We start from the raw sequence: 20,292 nt of genomic DNA on the forward strand, positions 1-20,292 counted from the left end.
ATAGATATTATATTTGTGACTATTATAAAGTTATGTCAAATAATTTCAAGAAGTTTATGAGGAATATATGGTAAACAAACATATAAATGCATTAATTATCTTTGTCATGGCTTATGTATTGCACTAAATGATTATATACTTATAATATTACTTTTCTTCTTAAATCCCACATTCATAAACTTTTATATTTGAACTTTACATGCTATATGAGGGGAGAAATAAATTAGAATTGCACTAATAGCTTACTAAACTGATTTTTGTTCAATATGAAACTGGAAACGTAACTATTCTATTTTTCTGTCACTTAAAGATAGACAGCAAATAAGATATTATATGCTAAGGTATACAGGCTCTTTCCATGTAAAATATTTTCCATATATCTTAAAGTTCATATAAACCTAGTATTTAATTACTAATTAGTAAAGTAATATTTTAAATTCTGAAAATGATTTGTGCATTTCCTAGTTTAATATTTATTTGAATGCATAATTTAAATTTTCTAATCTTATAAGATGATTTTATGAACATTATTTTTAATATGAAATATTTTCCAGAGCACTATCAACTATATGTTCCTGAATCAGCTCAAGTTGGCTCAGCTGTTGGGAAAATCAAGGCAAATGATGCTGATACTGGCTCCAATGCTGACATGACCTACTCCATTGTGAATGGTGATGGTGTTGGGGTATTCTCCATCTCCACTGACAAAGACACTAGAGAAGGAATCCTTTCCTTAAAGAAGGTAAAATAACATACATGTCGTGATTCACACAAATCACTAATCTTTCAAAGAATGGAAATTTGCCAGAGATATGAATAAGCCATGTATTTTCTCTTTGTAATATAACTACATTTTGCCGAAGTCGGGCTGCAGCAAAATAACGGGGGGGGGGGGGGGGGGAGGGTGAGGAACAACTTGTGTAGCTTGATACAGCAGGAGTGGAAGCCCTTTATTGTAGGACAGGAGGGGTATTTATCCATTACACACAGCTTATCTAATTAACATAAACTAGATACAGCAGTCAACCAATAAGGAATCTCCACACTTAATGGCTCTCTGGCATTACTTCACAAACCACTCCCTCTGGCATTTTGCCAGGCGCCATCCTGACTTGTTTACAGACTCTAACAACATTTTAATTATGGTAGTGTCTGAAGCTTTGGATCCTCTCTCAGAAAGCATACTTTGATAAAAATGAGAAGTCTGATGCAGAGTATACCTGGACTGTGTCTCTCCTTACTTTTGCTGTGTTTCTCATTGCTCAGGTCTACCTGAATTGCCCCAGTGATACCAATCAAAAAATAAGTATAATTCTTTTCAACTAAATATAAAGGGTAAAAAATGTCCTCAAAATAAAGCCATGATGATTCTGTAATAACAAAAATGGGCAGCTTCCATAGCATTCATGTATCAGTTAAAAAAAAAAAAAAACAACGTAACCGTAAATAATCTTAGAATTAAAACTAAGAATTTATCAAAATATTTGAGTGAACTACATAAATAATATAAACACTCACAGAAATCTCATTTTAAAAAATGATACCTTGTTCTGATCTTAAAAATTCAGATGTAATTTCAAGGACAATAATAAATTTTATTTTCTGAATCAATTGTTCTAATGTGTGTGATAGGACAGGAAAAGGAGTGTGCCACACTGAATACTTTGTATGAAATTTGGAGATACAAACCCACTGGATTACATTAGAACTTACTATTTTTATTAACGCTGTTAATGTTCAATAGAAAACTATTTGAAAACTTGAATGGCAAAATACATACCTGAATGATACTTAGCTTTTAAATGTCTTTGGCATTCAATTGTGAGATCCTTTCCCCATCAATATTTAGCCTTTCCAGTATCTACCAGGTTTTTGTGCCTTTTATTTTTTCCAGCATTTATCTTGTACTTTTGACATATAGAATATTTGCCTCTATTCTGTTTCTTCTCCTCTATCTCATTCTATTTCCAAATAATGTAAATTCTTGATATATAACTATTTGTCCTTCTGTTTGTTTTCTGTTATTAATTTTTTTTCCAAAATGCTGCATAAATTAATGAGAAGATCTCTAACTCATCTATTTTTTGTTTTCAAATAATACATATTTGTGTAAAATATTTTAGAACTTTCAGATAAAAGCTTTATCATGAATGCTAGCTCTGTTAACACAATTCCTCATAAAGAGGATTTTCTAATTAATACAAAACTAGTGTTTGCTAACACGCATTAAAGACACAGCCTTCTGCTTGATTTCCATGGAGTCATGAAGTCCGTGTCAGTGAAACCATTAACTTGATCCTCCAGTCTTATTTTGTTTCTAAGAATCTGGCATTTAGAACAAAACTACTACTTTTTGCTTTTAAGAGTACATAAGTCTCTTCTCTTTATAACCTTAACAGTGGAATATACACAATTTGAAGAAAAAAATTCAAGTGTATTTCCTATTGCCTTGTGTTCCTCTCTTCATGTATATTCAGATCTTATTTTAGCAATACAGGAAAATTGAGATTCCTAGTTTGTGTGTGTGTGTGTTTCTGTCTGTTTGTCTCTCTCTTTCTCTCTCTCCCTCTTAATTTTCTTCAGTAGGGCTGCAATATTCTGCATTTTAATAAGTACTCCAAGTGATGCTATTGTAGAATGTGTTCGAACACCAGTTGATAAATTGGTACCATAAAGTTATTTGTATTGTGTTAAATCTTTTCAGTACTTCTTCTAGTAATTACATTGTTATATTGACTTACGATTGAACCTTGACTAGTGGTGGAAAAAGAATAAGAAGCAAGATTATGGAAAGAAAAAGAAGGAAAACATACCACCTCCTATGGGAAGCTTTGCAGTAAATGACAGGGAGAGGTTTTGAAGGCAGTAGATGGATTTGGTGGAACAAAGATTTTAATTTTAAGAAGAGAGACTGAAAACAGACAACAGTGATGCCAACAGGAGAATAATTGATTTAAAAGGATGCCCTGGAGATAGAGGGCATCCTTTTAAATCAATTATTTAAATCAAGTTTTCAAGTAGTTTTCTATTGAACATTAACAGCATTAATAAAAATAGTAAATAGTAAATGGAATCTTGATCACAGGTGGATGAAAACAGCTCATTTATGACAGTTTCTTTCCTACACTGAGACAACTGAGGGACAGGAAGAAGATAGCAATGGATACTGGGAAGTTTGCATGATACAGCTGGAGAATGGGGAGGGTTTTTCTTGTCTTGTAAGTCCTATTACCTTATAAAATAGGAAATAACATACAATTATAGAAACTGAGCAGGGTGGTGAATAGTTTGTCTATATTCAAGATCTGAAGTACATGTAAACATTGGGGCAGTGTAAAAAGTGGGAAGATCTTCCCACATGCAGAGCAACGGTCAATCTAATGGCTGCCAGAAAAAAATGAAATTGAAACTATGCACATGTGCGCACATGTGTTTAATTAACATGCTTCATTCCCTTTTGCACCCACTCAAAATGGATATTTTCAAGAAGAAATGTTTTCAATTGAGCAATGAGTACTGATGATGTATTAAAAACAACCCCAGTGACTCAGGAGGCTAAGACAGGAGGATTCCAAGTTCTAGGCTAGTCTCTGCAGTTCAGCAAGACCCTGTCCAAAATTTAAAAATAATAATAATAATAATAACTGGGGATGGATGTAGTTCAGTGGTAAAGAATCCCTTGGTTCAATCTCTAGTGTGAAAAAAAAGAAAAGTAAAGAAAAACAAACTATAAAATCAATGCATTTTACCCTTCAAGAGGGACTGATTCGGATGGCAGGAAAAGGATAAAATCATCCTTAAAACCTGTTTCTTATTTAATCTCTAAGGCAGCTCAGTTTAGTCAGCAAGGCAGAAAGCTAATCTCAAAGATCAGAACCTGAACTACTCTATAAACCAGCCAGCGGGGGCACCTGCACATCCATGTCCATATCATTCCCTCATCAGAAAATTGCCAAGTGGAATTCTCCGATGCATGACATGGTACATTGTAAATACACTCTGGTAACTTTCATTCATTGTTTAATGGAGCCTGACTGGATGGAAAGGTGAAGAAAGATAAGGATGAATGCAAGTTGATGTGCTCTGTCCTCTGACATCCTCTGCTGCTCGGGATGGACTCCTCTACCACAGTCTCTCTCAGAATCCCTGTTTATGGTTCCTTTATCAATCTGCATTCTTTATTGCAGTTGTTCTAAATATTAACTCTTTTATTTCAAGACTCTAATTTACCCTGTCCCTTTTTAGTGAATACCATTTGTACTGCCGCTTTCCTTTCCCTAGCTTAGTCAATAGCTCATACAAGGTTTATTAATTTAACTCAAAATACTACTGTTGTGATTGATGTCAAGAAAGTACGAAGAGATACAAACTTTACTGTGGAAACAAAAGGAAATCTTAATCTTACCATTTATATCTATGACTCCATCCAATTCTTTGAAACTTCACTTATTTAAAAAATTTACTAGGTGATTCTGAAAAATAGATAAAATAAGGTGAAAGGATGGCCAAAGCTATGTCTGACTCCTAATCATTCTACCACATCAGCTTCTCCTTTGTTATCTCTCTCTTTCTCTATTCCACAGTCACTGGGATTACAATGTGTGCCAGTTGTCTGATTAATATTAATCTTGTTGTGTGTGGAGTGGGGAAGGGACTGGGAGCTGCACCCAGGGCTCCCCTGCTTGCTAGACAGGTTCCCTAACCCTGACTCATATTCCCAGCCCAAAGCACGTTTTGCTTACACTTTCCATGCCACTCCATTTGGTCCTTTAGTTGGCCTTTCTGTTCCATGTCATCAACCACCTGGACGCACAGGAAGAAGAAAATCCCCTCTGTCTGTTGAATCACATATGCTTGCTTTCCTCATGTTTCTGGTAATCTATTTCCCCTTCCTTTTTGGGAAGCAGCAGGTTCCTTTATGCTTCACAGTTCAAGTTAAATACTGTTTGTGTAAGGCGTATTTCCAGGTGTATCTGTGTCAGGAATCTCCTTTGAACCCTCTTTTTTGTTTCATATGTCATAGAATGCATTACCATAATTTTTCACTGTACACAAAATGAAATTCCATATCCACAGCAAGGATTCTGCTTCTGATAGAATAAGACATTTTGTCATTAATTCACTCTAAATTACCTGTACTGAAAATGCATTCTTGCCTATAACAGGTGTTAAAAATTGCTAAAGCCAGGTACTGTGTATTTTTTAAAAGTTATAATATATTGTGTAAAAGACCATTATATCATTTCATTTTACAAATAATCTGAGATTAACCATAAGAGTAAACAAATGTTAGAAATACATTTTGAAAAATTTAAATTCAAAATAACTATGGGTAAATGTAAGAAAGATTAATACAGGAAAGGGAACTAGAGAAGGGAGAGGGAATGGGAAGGAGATGTGTTGCGATCTGCATTAAACAAGATATATTCCATGCTTGTATAATTATGGCAAAATGGATTCTACTGTTATGTATAACTAAAAAGAACCATATATTTTGAATAATCTCTAAGGGAAAAGCATGAAATATGTTCAACTATACCCATATTAGACTATCCCAAACACCAATTTTTTTTTCAGATTTTGATTATTGAGGTTTTCATTGTTATTTCCTTGTTTGCTTTGAGTTAAAACAGTCCAAGAGTTTTAAACACCAATAGCAAGGATCAGGCTCTTCTTTGCTATTGGTGTTTAAAACTCTTGGACTGTGAACAAGGAGCAAAAATTAAGGCATCCTACCCACTGGATGTGTAGATTTCTAATTGGAATGCACTGTAAAATAGGAACATTTATTAGAGAATTTACTATTGAAAAAGTTTTTCAGGCTTATTTTTTTTAATATATTTTTAAATTCTAACATTTGAAATGTTATTCTGTATTATGGTTTGGATGTGAAGTTTTCCCCAAAAGCTCCTGTTTGAGACAATGGATGAAGGTTTAGAGGAGAAATTAGTAGATTCTGAGAGCCTTAACTCTATTAGTGAATCCTTGATGGGTAAATGAAGGTGAGTAGGGTGTGGCCAGAGAAGGGGGGGACTGGGGGTGTGCCTTCAGGCTACATATTTTGTAACTGGTGAACAGAGTCTCTCTCCCCTTCCTGCCTACTTTCTGAGCCACTTTACTCCACCGCACTCCTCACTTTGAGCCCCAAGAAAGGGACCTGGTGATTTATAGACAGAGACCTTTGAAACTTTGAGGACCAAATAAACTTTTCTCCTCTAAAATTGTTCTTATATGGTTTTTTGATCAGAGCAGCAAAAGTGATGACTAAAACATTCAGCTTATCTAGAGTCTATGGAGAGAAGATTCCAAATTTCAATGCAGTGAAATTCATCACTGTTTTCCTTATGACTTTTGACAGGGAGTCGTATTAGGCAAATGTTGTTTATGCTATTTCATCTATAGACATGACTATTGTTGATTGTTTTAAAATCATACATTTTTACAATATAATTTAGTGTTTAGCTGTAAATAAATGTCTTGATGAAACATCCTGATGAGTTTAATCTATATATCTATGACTGTTGGTATGCATTTACATATATGGAGCCATTTAATTTTTTAATATAAAGCACATATATAGAAATGAACATACACATATCCACTGGTATATAATTATACAAACATAATATATAGTATAGTAATATACTTTATATATAATGTGATATATACTTAAGTTATTTGAATTGGAAGATCTTTGCATTCATTTTCCCATGATTAATTGACAATAAACATGTCAAAATGTTTTCTTATATTTACTACATTAATGTTAATCTGTATCATTATCCTTGCAGTTATATACTATGAATGAGTCTACACTCTTTTCCAAAGAGAAATTTATAGAAAGAAAGCTTATGTATATGTTCTGGTCTTCAAAGAATGTCTGGTATCCAGCAAAGACAGCAGAAAAGAACCAAAAAAATGTACCATAGTTAAAAGAGTCCAGGCAGAAAAAAAATATCTAATTTTTCTTGTATTTGTTAAAAAACATGATTTAAAATACTAATTTGATAAGTTTTATCATTAATATGATACTTTTTGTATGAAAATGTTGATATGGACCCTATCAATTGCACTCCCATCCTGTATCTGAAAATCTAAGTGGTGATATAGCGCAGAAGTCAGATAAAAAAGAGGCCAATAGTCTCTTTCTTTTTACATAGAAGAACAGAAATTTGCATCCTCTTTAAAATTCAAGAAGAATGGAATAATAGAGCAACTTGGCTGAGCAATCATTTCTGTGTCCTGTACTTCCGCTGGTTATATAGCTCCACAGAAGAAATACACTACAGTAGCTTAAGAAAGAATAAAAGGGATTAATGAGAAACAATTCAAAAGCCTTAAATATGTACAACTGGTTGGAAAAAGATTGATGGAAGTGTTGATAACTATCTATAGTAATATTAAATAGATTAATATCAAAGAGTCAGAGTATGGCTTTATAAGTGAGAAAGACCAATGATATGTAAAAGTAATTACTAGGAGTAATAGGATGAAATTAGAAAACTAATATCTAAGATAAAAATTGGGTTCAACTCATTGACAATGAGCGGTTAAATTAGGAAACTGAGCAGTAGATAAAGAAAAGTACGGGAAGCCCAATTTCCTGGGGAAGTTAAAATTATGCCAGGACAAGCATTTTCAGCAAAGACCGAGTGGATAAAAGATTTTGCCCAAATAGCATTTCAGTTCTTAGCTCTGTGAGTATGTGAATTAAAGAAATTGTAGAGGTACTCAGAGTTGTGATTAGGACAATTAATAAAATTTTGATTCATTTTTTAATTTAAGAGAATACTTGGAAAAATAAAACATAAAGACATTTTTAATAATATGAATATTATATGCTTTTAAAATATATTTATTTGTATTCATCAAACTGGACTGTTATTTCACATCACTTAGTTGCTAATTAAATTTTCAGCAGCATAACCTAGTGTTTAAGGATATAAATTACATCACTATAGTCTTTGGCCTCTGGAAGTTTCTTAACTTCACTGTACCTCAGTTTCTTCAGTTACAAATGGAGAAAATTACACATTAGTGAGATATTGTGATGAACAAAAAGTTAAATTATATTAATTATTTAGGGTATATGCAGCCATTAACTATTCCTTTTTAAAATATAGACTTGTTCATCCTTAAATATAATAATGTTTCTCTCTGCTCTAAATACAGCTATCTTTGAGATTGCAAAAATGTTATTAATCACCCCTTTGTAAACTAGGAATTATTCTAGATACATGAAATTTGAAGATGAATTAGATGATACTCTTTTCTTGAAGAAAACTGCCTAGACGTGAAATATTATTATAATACAAGATGTCAAGTGTTAATGTTATAGGTTGACTTAAATTGTATGAGCTCAGATATATGAGTACCAATTTTTCAAAGGTAGTAGAAGGTCAGGGAAATCCTTGCATGGGAGATCATTTTTAAACAGCTATATAGCATGTGGAACAATAGCTACCAGATACTCAAGAAAATAAATGGGAGGCAAGGATTTTGTAACCAGCCACATTGCCTTTGAATATGGCAAATGCAAGCATATAATACTGAACATTAAAAATGAGGACATTTTATTGGGAAGTACATTATCTCACCAAGATACCCACCACAACTTGTGGATACTAAAAGAAAATGAAGATCGGTAACACTGACTATGATTTTAGTACCACCACAACTTGTGGGTACTAAAAGAAAATGAAGATCAGTAACACTGATTATGATTATCATCACAATCAGGGAGGTGATCAGAATATGGAGTATACACCCCTCAAAATGTAGAAACAATACCACTTTTAATAAGGAGTAAAATAAAAGTGAGATGAATGCATTGATTATTTTATTGGAAATAGCTAGGAATGAAAGAATATAAGTCAGAGCCCATGAATCTATATTAGATCTCCAAGAATACATAATAAGTAAAGATTGTTTAAAAATCATGTTATTAATGTATAAAGAAAATTAGAAAAATATATTTTGTTTTATTTGCTGGATAATGTATTGTATAAGTATTTACTATTAAAATACTCTTAGTAAATACTATTAATGAAGCATATTACATAAATTTATAAGAATAGAGGTAGTAAGTAGAAAAAATATAAATATTTCTCAATGCAAAAAATACCCAGAGAACTTCATAAAACAAAGCCAGAGACATCTATAACATAGAAATTTAGAATATAAGAAATAGAAATAGAAATAATAGATAAAACTTTAATGCCCACCATGATAGAAATAAATCAAACCAAAGTCATAAAAATAATGGCTCTTTACTATCCTAACATGGGCAATTCATTATTAGTATGCAATACACATAAACTGCGTGTTCAATCCATAGACATTATTTATAAAGCAGAAATCAGAACACATGCAAGGAGATTTGTCTAGCAAAAGCTTGATAGAAGGAGTTGTATTTCACTGATTTCAATTAATGACAGATAAAGTGTTTTAACAATGTGAATAATTCCATAATGTTATTAATAGGGAGCTAATGTGAACCAATCTTTGCATTCTGAAGATTCATATTTTTTCTAGGATGCATGAGATATTTAGAAAAATTGATAAAATATTAGTTTTTAAAACTATCAAAATAAAGGTCCAAACCAAAATAATACTGAAATACTCTTTTCCAAATGCTCTCAGCAAAATATAATGCAAATAGAAACCTGGGGTGGGGGGTGATCAGAAAACAAACATTTATTCACCTGGAAATGTAACATTTACTACAACAACAGTCCTTTTCTGTAAGAATACAAAAAAGTATGCTATATGTTCAAATGAATAAGGCACAATGGAACTAACATGCACATTTGTTTGTTCCTCAATACAAAAAGTAAAGTGCATCCAAATACAAAATTTATACAAAAGTTTAATGAGAAATCTCCATACTGCTTTCCAGACAGGTTGCAACAATTTGCAGTCCTACCAGCAGTATATAAGTGTACCTTTATTCTCACATCCTTGCCAACATTTATTGTTACTTATATTCTTGATAGCTGCCATTCTGACTAAAGTGAGAATGAATATCAATGTAGTGATAATTTGCATTTCTCTAATCGAAACAGATATTGTACATGTTTGCATAAATTTGTATCATTTCTTCTGTGAAGTGCCTGTTCCATTTCTTTACCCATTTAGTGAGTGGGTTATTTAGGGGTTTCGTGTGTGTGTGTGTGTGTGTGTGTGAGTGTGTGTGTGTGTGTGTGTGTGTGTGTTAAGTTTTTTGAGTTCTTTATGTATCCTGGAAATTAATGTTTTATCTGAGATACAGGTAGAAAAGATTTTCTCCCATTCTGAAGGTTCTCTCTTCTCACTCTTAGTTGTTTCCTTTTCTGTGAAAAAGCTTTTTAGTTTGATGCCAACCCAATTATTGATTATTGATTTTATTAAGGAATTTGGTTCCTGAGCTGATATATTGGAGTATTGGGCTGAACTTTTCTTCTAGTATGTGCATACAGGTTTCTGGTCTAATATCTGGGCCCTTGATTCACTTTGAGCTGAGTTTTGTGCAGGGTGAGAGATAAGAGTCAAATTTTATTCTATTACATGTGGATTTTCAGTTTTCCCAGGAGTTTCCAGTATTTCCAGAGTGGTTGCACCAATAAGAATAAAATAGCAGTACATTAGACAATGGGGGAATGGAGGGAAGGGGAGGGGATAAGCAAAGGAAAGACAGTAGAAAGAATCTGACAGTTTTTCCATGTACATGTATGAAAACAACACAGTGAATCCCACTACCATGTATATCCTTAAGAGTGGGACTTTAACTAGAATAAAATATATCCCATGCTTTAATAGTTATATCAAACTGGATTGTGCTGTCATTTAAAAGTAAAAAGAAACAATTACTTTCAAAAATAAAAAAGAACGTGCCTGGAAATTACAGGATAGAAATTAAGTACTCCTGAGAGTTCATTCTTATTTGTAAATGTATTGAGAAAAATAAATAAAAGAAGTACAAAAATTAAATAAATTAAATATATGAATAAAACAGGAAAATTGAAAACAGAAAATGAATTAATAATTACAAAAGGAGGTTAGGAAACAAAATAGATTAAAAATAAGCTTTAATATTATTAAGAAACATTAAAAGATGGCAGAAAATAATCATCTAGAAAATGCTAAAAAAAATGTAGCATAATATTTTAAAACTATACCCAAATAAATTTCATGTAAAACATATTATGGGAGGGAAATTGCTAAGAGCAAATTGAAAAAAATACAAATCCTTATAAATTGATTTCCATATATAAGAATGAGAAATTTGGGATTGAATATCCTTTCAAAACAGACCAGCAAGAAATTTCACTTAAGAATTTTAATCAAAAGTGAAAGAGCAAATAATTCCAATACACTGCCCATTGAACCAAAGAAGTAACAATAACTTCAATACTATGTAAACCTTTCAGCACACCAAGAAAAAAAAATTCTGCTGCATTTTTAATGACATGAATAAATATACCTAGCTTTCTGGGGATGCTTTATCAAATGACCACTAACAGTGTCTTGAAACGATAGACATAGCTCACTTCAAAGTTCTGGAGGCTGGACTAAACTTTCCCCCATGAACCCTAAGGAAGCATCCTTTCCTTCTTTCTTTCATCTTCTGTAGACTCAGGGAATTATTTGAGTCATGGTCATATCACTCCTCTCTCTGCATGTGTGTTCACATTACCTCATCAAATTATTTCTGCCAAATATACCTCTGCCTCATTTATCAGGATTTTTTGTCACTGCATTTAGCATCTACATGTATAATCCAAAATAAGCTCCACTGTCCTTTGTGCTCTGTAACACAATTGCATTATTGATGGACTCAGTATAGGTTCTCTATAGTCTGCCTTTGGCTCCTCAAAATGTATGTTATTCTTCTAAGTACAATAGCATCACTCATCTCAACTTCTCTACAAGTCCTAAGGGATTAAAAATCAATTTTATAAGTTGAAAATCTTATCTACATATTATTGACAAAAACATTTAAATCTCATCATTAGAATCAAGTAGGTGAAACTGAATGGTTTCTACCTGGGACTAAAGTCTTTATCTGTGAATCTGTGAACTTAGATAACAAGTTAGCTGCTTCCAAAGAATAATGATCAGAGAGACATAGCAGAATAGCTATAGATGCTGATATTTGAATATGGACAAAATGGAGAAATAAAGGAGTCTCCAACTCCAAGCAAGTGTAAAATCCAGTAGGAAAAATTCTGCTAGGTTTCAGGCTTAAGAATAACCCACTAAGCCTTCAGTCTTTGCCCTTAGACCATAAGTCTGCTGAGCACTGGCTCTGTACTGTGCATTAATTCCTTTTGATTTAATTCTGCCTTGGAAGAAATCTTTGTCATGCATAGTTACAAAGCTGGGATTTCTGAGCAAACCTGAAATCTTATCTTGCAAGTTGCCAAATTATAAAACAAGTAGAATGTCAGCAATACAGGGATGATTCCTTCTTAGGAAGACCAGAACAGCCAAAGAAACTCAAGGATTCTCCTGTAGATTCTCCTGCAGAGAGAGAGAACAGACTTATCAAATTCTTGAATTCTTGCTTTCTGAATGTAAAGAGAATGAATTTCTTCTGCTTGAATCCATTTCCTTTGTGGTAATTTGTTATGACAGACCTAGGAAACTAATACTATACTATTAACACAAAATAACTATAAACCAATAAATACTGAGTAAACTAATTTATCACTGAAAGAACGAGCAGACAAGAAGTGCCCCTTTATAGAGGAACAGCTCTGCATATTTATAGAGCCAGGGCCGTTTGACGGTTATGACAGTTTGGCACGGGGCACTTTCTGGTTGGTGGGTAAGAATCATGAGAGTCAGCAGGGCTAACCATTGGATGGCTCTTCTCGGGGGATGGGGAAGTCAGTCTTTGGAGCTGGGGAGACTGCCAACATTTCCCCCTCTTTGTTATTAAATGAGAGTGTGCATCCACTCATTCTGGCTGCTTCCTGCTGAGATGGGGTGGCGTGGGAGAATCAGAGAGGAGGGAAGTAAGGAGCCCCCACAGGAGGGCAGAGAAGACTGGTATAACTTCAGGAACCAGATCAACGAAGGTTCCTTCCCACCATAGATCCATGATGATGTCAGCCCATTCGGCATAGGTCTCCACTGGCGGTATCATCAGTAGCCAGGAGTTGGTAATTCCTGAGGAGAAGCTGGTTAAAAGCTTGATTAGAAATTTTACCCACCTGAGTCTGAATGAACTTTATGATAAAGGTAAGGAACAGGCACAGGGAGTTTTTATAGCCCAAATCTAATGGGGTCTCTGGGTCTGCAAGCTGCCTTGTTGGCACAAGAGGGGTTAAGTATTCAACCTTGAGTGGGGGTTGAGTGTTCAGCCTTGAGTGGGTGCTTGGGCATTTGGGCTTGAAGCAAACAGGTGATAAAGAACCAGACAGAGGGTTTGAGAAGCCAGGTCATTCTGCAGCTAAGTTGTTTGCCCAGCTTGTCCTGCACCTAACACCCCCAATTCCACTCTTCTAAGTGCCCTCCCCTCTCTATTAAGGCTGTTCTTATTGACCATCAAACTCTCTCCTGCCTGGGTGTCTCTGAAACCAGCTTGCTTCTCTCTTTACCTTTCTCTGGCCCTTGGAGCACTGTTCCCAGCTTTATTCCCTAGTCTTGTCTCTCTTCACACCAAGAAGGCATAGCTTTGTAATAAAGAAGGCAACTTCCCCCATGCTCTGAATGAAGGCGGCCAAGGGAGGATGGTGGCCCATTGTTACCAGATTTCCTTTTGAGAGCAGTCAGATCTTTCCATGTTTTATATGAAACACCTCAACGTTAAATACTGATACTTGAAATTCTTACAAAATTTGGAGAGTAAACAAAGCACACATGTTCCTCCTTAGGCCCAGAAGGCAACTGGTAAAGTGCTCTCTTATGATAAAGGTAGTTCACACTTATTCAGGGGTCACCATGCCCGGACACCTAAGAGGTTTGTCTTAAGGACAATATACAATGCTCCCACTACTCGCCAGATTCAAGCAAGGGGTTGGGGGGTCTGGCTGGAGGGGGCCCTTAGGGTCATTCACCTTGAATCTCCAGACATAGGGCAAAGAGAGGACCCAAGAGGGGCCAGAAATGAGGGGCAGCATTGACAAGAGTACTTAATGACAGGTGACGATCCTTGGCTCTTTTGATGAAGGTGTAGGATTGCTGGGCTTAAGCCTGGAAATATGAATCCATGGGGTAAGTTGGTTATTAGGTAGTTTGAGTTTGGCCACTGAGGGTGTGCTCATAATCACCTGAGCAGGGCCCTTCCATTTTGATTTTAAAGGGGGCTTTTTCCACAGTGGGCATAGTAATTAAGTTGACCAGACGTTAAGGAGGTTGGGTTTTAAGAGAGAGTGGGGTCAGGAAAGAGCCAGTCTTGATAGTGCCAGAGTTCAGAGCATAGATGGAAGATGAGGGGCAGGGCATAGGTTTTGGAGATGGGTAGGGGGTTCTGTAGGCAATCGGGAGGAACAAGGCAACAGCCATACATGACTTTGAAAGGTGAGAGATTAGAAGGCTTCTTTGGCAAGGCCCTAATGTGCAATAAAGCCAAGGGGAGCACCTTTACACAGTTCAGGCTTAATTTCATGGTGAGCTTGGTGAGGGTCTCTTTAAGGGACCGATTGGTCCTTTCAACCTTTCATGAAGCCTGGGGGCTGTAAGGGCAATGGAAATGCCAAGGAAGTGATAGTGCATGAGCCAGTCCCTGAGTTATCTGCGAGGTGAATTCTGGGCCATTGTCTGATTGGATAGAAGTGGGTATTCCGAAACAGGGGATTAGGTGAGTAAGCAACAGATCAACTACCTTAGAGGCCCGCATGTTAGAAGTGAGAAAGGCTTCAACCCATCCTGAAAAAGAATCTACCAATACAAGAAGATATTTTATGTTTTTTACTCGGAGCATGTTGGTGAAATCAGTCTGCCAGTCTGCAGCTGGGGTATGACCGCGGGCCTGATGAGAAGGGAAAGGTTTAGGTTTTAATGGAGTATTGGTATTGGTTTTCTAGCAGATCTGACAAGTGGAAGTGATCTGTTGTAGGAGGGTCTTATCACGTGGGGAAAGGGTGAAAAAGGAGTGAAAGAAAGTAATGAGACTCTGTGGACTAGAATGGAATAGAAAGTGAAGAGTTATTGGGGATCTTTGGGCCAATCCCCAGTGGTAACAAAGAGAAGTGGAGAGGAGGTAAAGCTATGTAAGACAGCTGATCAAGCCACTTGATCGGCCTTAGAATTCCCCATAGTATTAAGGGAGGAGTCAGTTTGGTGGGCCTTGCAATGGATTATTCCCAGTTGGGAAGGCAGCCTGGAGGCTCATAGTGAGCCAGAAGTAAGTGTGGAATTAATGACTGCCATCCCTCTGGTGGTCAATAGCCCCCTTTCTTTCCAAACATCTGCATGGGAGATCAGGATATGGAAGACGTATTTGGAATCTGTTTATAGGGAGAGGGTTTTTCCCTCCACTAGCTGGAATGCCCTTCTGGCAGCTATGAGTTCAGCTTGTTGGTTGATGGTATTGGGTGGGAGAGGTTTTGCCTCTATGATGGATGAGAGGGAAATGACAGCATATCCCGGCACTTTAACCCCTTCATGTATAAAGGAGCTACCATCTGAGAACCAGCCGAGGTCTGAAGAGGGCAGGGGTCCCTCAGAAATGGTAGTAGGGCAGGGTAAAATTGTCTCTAATACCTCCAGGCAATTGTGGGTGGGATCTTGAGAGGCAGAAGATGGGAGGAGGGAGACATTGTTTAATGGAGAGCAGGACTGAAAAGAGATGGAGGGATTTTCAAGGAATGAGACAAGGAGGGATACAACCCTGGAAGGCGGAAGTGACTGTAGCCCCTTGTAAGTGAGGAAATCCTTTAGATGGTGAGGAGATGAGATGGGTAGCAGGGAGCCAAAGGTAAGCTTGTGTGCTTCTTTCTGGAGGTCATGGGCCGCTGCTAGGGCTCTGAGGCATTGGGGCCATCCTCTGATGATGGGGTTGAGGTGTTTGGATAGGTAGGCCACTGGTGCAAATGTGGGGCCATATTCCTGACCCAGAACGCCCAAATTTTGTCCCTGTTTTACATGTACATAGAGGGTGAAGTGTTGGGAGAGATTGGGGAAATGCAGGTTGGGTGTCCGGAGGAGGGCCTTTTTAAGGATTATAAAGGGCTTCCCTATCGCTGAGGGTAGGGGTTCATCTTGGGGGCCCTTGGCCAGATTATATAGCAGCCTGGCGAGGAGGGAGAAATTAGGAATCCAGGCCCTGAAGTACCCAGTCAAACCCAAGAAGGAGAGTATGTCATCTTTGGTCTTTGGTGTAGGTATAAGCACAATAGGCTGTTTTCTGTCTACTGTAATGGCCTTTTTCCCTTGAGATATAGAGAACCCTAGATATGTGACCTCTTTACATGCTATTTGGACCTTTTGTGGAGAGGCCCAATATCCCTTTAAGGCCAAGAAATTAAGTAGGAGAACTGTGTCATCTGTTAAGTGCCCTTTGGGCAGGCTACAGAGGAGTAGATAATCAACATACTGCAAGAAGGTGGATTTGGGGCACTGGGGGTGAAAAGATTGGAGGTTGGAGGCCAAGGTTTGCCAAAGAGGTGTGGATTATCTCAAAATCCCTGAGGAAGGACAGTCCAGGTTAGTTATTGAGAATGTCTGGTGGTGGGATCTGTCCAGGTAAAGGGAAAAAGATCTTGCAATTCCGGGGCAAGAGGAATGGAGAAGAAAGCATCCTTTAAATCTATGACCGAGAAGTGGGTGGCAGTGTGTGGGATCTGAGACAGCAAGGTGTATGGGTTGGGAACCAAAGGATGTATGGGCCTAACGGAGGTGTTGATGAGTCGTAAGTCCTGAACTAAGCGATAGGACCCATTGGGCTTTCTTCCATTAGTTTGGGAGTATTGTAAGGGGAATGAGCAGGACGGATGTACCCCTTGCTAAGAAGGTCCTGAATAATAGGTTGTAGGCCCAGAAGAGCTTTGGTGGACAGAGGGTATTAAGCCTGTTTGGGGAAGGTGTTAGGATCTTTGAGATGAATGTTAACTAGTGAGCAGAAAACGGTGGAGGGGGTGTGGGTATCCCATACAATTGGGTCAACTAGGTTCGTAGGGAAAGGGTCCTTTTTCATGTCAGTCTCACAAGTGGAGAAGAATGGCCAGTCTTCTGCTAAAAGGACCAGAAAAGATGAACAGGCTGATTCTGGGGCCTGAATCATGCCAGGAGCCCGGATGTTGATTGTTCTATTAAATTTAGAGAGAATATCTCTGCCAAGCAAAGGAACTGGACATTGGGGCATAACTAGGAATGTCTGAGAGAATGAGAAGTTGTCTATGAAACAGAGTAATAGGGGAGTCTGTCGCGACCCCTTGCCCGCAAGGAAGACGCAACTCAGGAATCTTCTTTCAGCAGTTTATTCAGGTCCTTGATACTTTTTCTTCTCTCTCCTGGATGCCCCTCCCAGCCTTAATAAATCACCTCAAGCCCCAATGCGAAGCTGCCACGTGGACTTTTCTCACAGGGTGCCAAGTCACAGCGTGCCAACTCATTCTGATAAGGAGTTGTTTGTCACAGACTACAGGGGAAACCAGCGCCATCTTGTAATGGCGGCCACAGCTCACAGAAACGGCTCACCACAGTTCCCCCTTTTTTGTTTTTGTATGACAATACAGGCGAGAGTAGAGGTCCTATCCCACTGTGCAGAAGTGGCTGCATAGTATGGCTCAGCCCTAAGGAGGGCCCTTCCCCAGATCCGAGGCCATATCAGCCGACGCCTTTTTTCGTGGGGCGGGGCGTGGATAAGGTGGGGTAAGGAAGGACGTCAAACCCGCATGCAATAGGACATGCTCTCCTTGAGGTCCACTCCAAGGATCACTCAAGTGCAGTGCCTTGCCTCGCATCCTGTACCGTGACGATGGTGGACGGAGGGGGATAGCTGAGGCTGAACTGTGGCTGTTTACAACGACAAACAAGTTGACAGCACCCTGAAAGAAAGGCACGGACTTTAAAGCGATAGAGAAGCACTAGTGTGGAAACCCATCTGCGTGCAATGGCAGCAAGACCGGCAGAGTGCAAGGGCTTTCCAACACTAAGAGAACAGCGAGGAAAGACATGTCGATCCCAGTGCAATGTTATAATAACTTGGGGTGCAACGACCATGTCAAAAATTTACTGTTTAAGATGCGCAAGCCAGACTTGTGGCGAGTTGCCGTTTTCTAAAGCAGCAAGAGCTTGTATGATCATAGCCTTATCGTGAGCACTGCGGGCCTTGAGGCGACAGAGAAACCACAAGCAGAGAAACATACCAAAGCAACACATTGCATCAAAAATGCCTATTCCCACCCACTCCTTAAAAAAGGAAAAAGCAGAAGAAATCCAACGGGTGAATTGTCCCAAGGTCACGGGATCGACACGGGTACTATTCAAGACAGCTATTTGGGTTAGTTGAGACTGGATCATGTCTTCCGCTTCCATGGACCAGTTTCCGGCCAAATATCCGCCAATGATGCGGGAAGCATTCCTGGAATCATTAAATCTGACAGAGGTTATGCATAAATGTGCTCGTTGATCAATACAACCCAAATGTACTAGGTCAGACAATTCCTCAACTTGAGCTTGAAGCAGATCTATCCTTTGATTAGCAGCCAAAATCCCAGATAAAATGTGTTGATTAATTCTACTTTGAGATTTAGAAATTACTTGATTGTATTTTTACTTAAAAGCAAATTTATACTAAACACATTTATCTCAAATATCTGTAACTGAAAAAACAGAGTATCTGATAAATGTAAATATAAAACTTAAATTATAGGTTTTCTGTTGAAGAAAAACAATTAGGCAAATATATATTAACTAATCAATTAGGCATGTGCTAATTAATTTATAGATTAACAAATATAGGTTATCTAAATATCTAAAATATATATATAAAGAATAAGAACATAACTTATAATTGTATTAACTTTATGTAACCACGTGGTCTTAAAATATTTGGATCCATTTAAATTTATTTTTTAACTAGGAGTGCACTCTTCTATGTGACGTCACTTGATGTAACTGAAATAAGATCCTTGAGTATACATTTTTATTTTTATAGTTAGCAATGAAAATAAGGATTTTTTGGTCATCACAGGAACTTTGCCGGCTTGTTCCTGTGGCGAGCAAATGCATCCTCATAACCTTTAAAATTAAAAGTAAAGTAAAAAGAAGCATATTTGATATCTGTCATCAATAGAACATTATTTAGTAACACAACTATAGAGAAAAAGTCAGGTTATTTAACTTAGAATTAGCTTAAATTTAGGACTGTAACATAGAAACCTGTGGAATTAAATTTTGTCTGAAAAAGATATCTTTCATTAGCATTTACAGGTAGGCATTTTGTTGTAAAAAAATACAGGCTCTGAGCAGCTCCGGTAGAAACCTGAAACACAGCAGTACAGGTTAGTGGCTGGAAAGCGGGACCAGAAGTCCTGTCTGAGTGACTGTGGAAGAACCAATCAGAAGCCCGCAAAAGTGTGGGAGGTGGGACCAGGAAGCAGCTATGCCGGCCAGGCACCCCATGGTTACCATGGTGATGCAAACAACATGGAGTCTGGTGCCCATTTTCAGGGCAAAAGTTCTCCAAGTTTTCTTAGCCGATTGTATTTTGTTTGATTTTGTCTGCATTTTCCCCCGCCTGGCCAAGATCTTACTGGGGTAGCAGCTTGTTCTGTCTCTGCGACCTGCGGTTGCAGCTCTTGTACATCCTGCACTTCCTGGCGTTCCCCTGGGGAGTCTACAGATAGAAAGGGGTTGGTCCGTGGGAGGTGACGAAGTCGCCCACTCCCCAGGGTATCATTCCGTCCCTGGATTGCCCAGTAGACCTTGGGGCGGGCCCCTGTTCCTGTTTTGAGGGCAGCGGCCAGAACCTGTCCAGTAATATGAGCTCTATCAATATCCTTACAAGCTCGAATCATGTCATCAACACTCTTTGCTCTGGTAGATTTAATGGCATTTTGGCAATAGGAATTTGCATATTTAAGAGCTAATTGCTTAATGACCGGCATGGCTTGTTCCAAGTTAGGGAATATTTTTTCTGCTACCTGTATCAATCAGGCAAGGAAGTCAGAATAAGGCTCAGAGGGTCCTTGAGCAATTTTTGAAATTTTTGTTTTAGCATTTGAAATAGGTAGAGCCTTCCAAGCCTAAATGGCTGCTGTAGCTATCTGAGCATAGACCCCAGGATTATAATTAGTTTGTTGATTTATGATAGCATATAGTCCCAAGCCTGTTAACATTTCAAGGTTATGCCGTGGGAAG

General features: G+C 37.6%; 1 protein-coding gene across 3 annotated transcripts in view; it reads left to right on the forward strand.

Moving 5' to 3' along the window:
- The window catches only part of Cdh18 (cadherin 18), a 307,953-nt gene that overhangs the window by 200,572 nt on the left and 87,089 nt on the right, over positions 1–20,292 (forward strand). For all 3 annotated transcript variants that reach the window (XM_026393607.2, XM_026393608.2, XM_026393609.2), the window contains exon 5: positions 555–742. In XM_026393607.2, the coding sequence (XP_026249392.2) occupies positions 555–742 (188 nt within the window). The remainder of the gene's footprint in view (positions 1–554; positions 743–20,292) is intronic.

This window comes from Urocitellus parryii, chromosome 1 (genome assembly GCF_045843805.1).
Source record: "Urocitellus parryii isolate mUroPar1 chromosome 1, mUroPar1.hap1, whole genome shotgun sequence".
Classification (NCBI taxonomy): domain Eukaryota; kingdom Metazoa; phylum Chordata; class Mammalia; order Rodentia; family Sciuridae; genus Urocitellus; species Urocitellus parryii.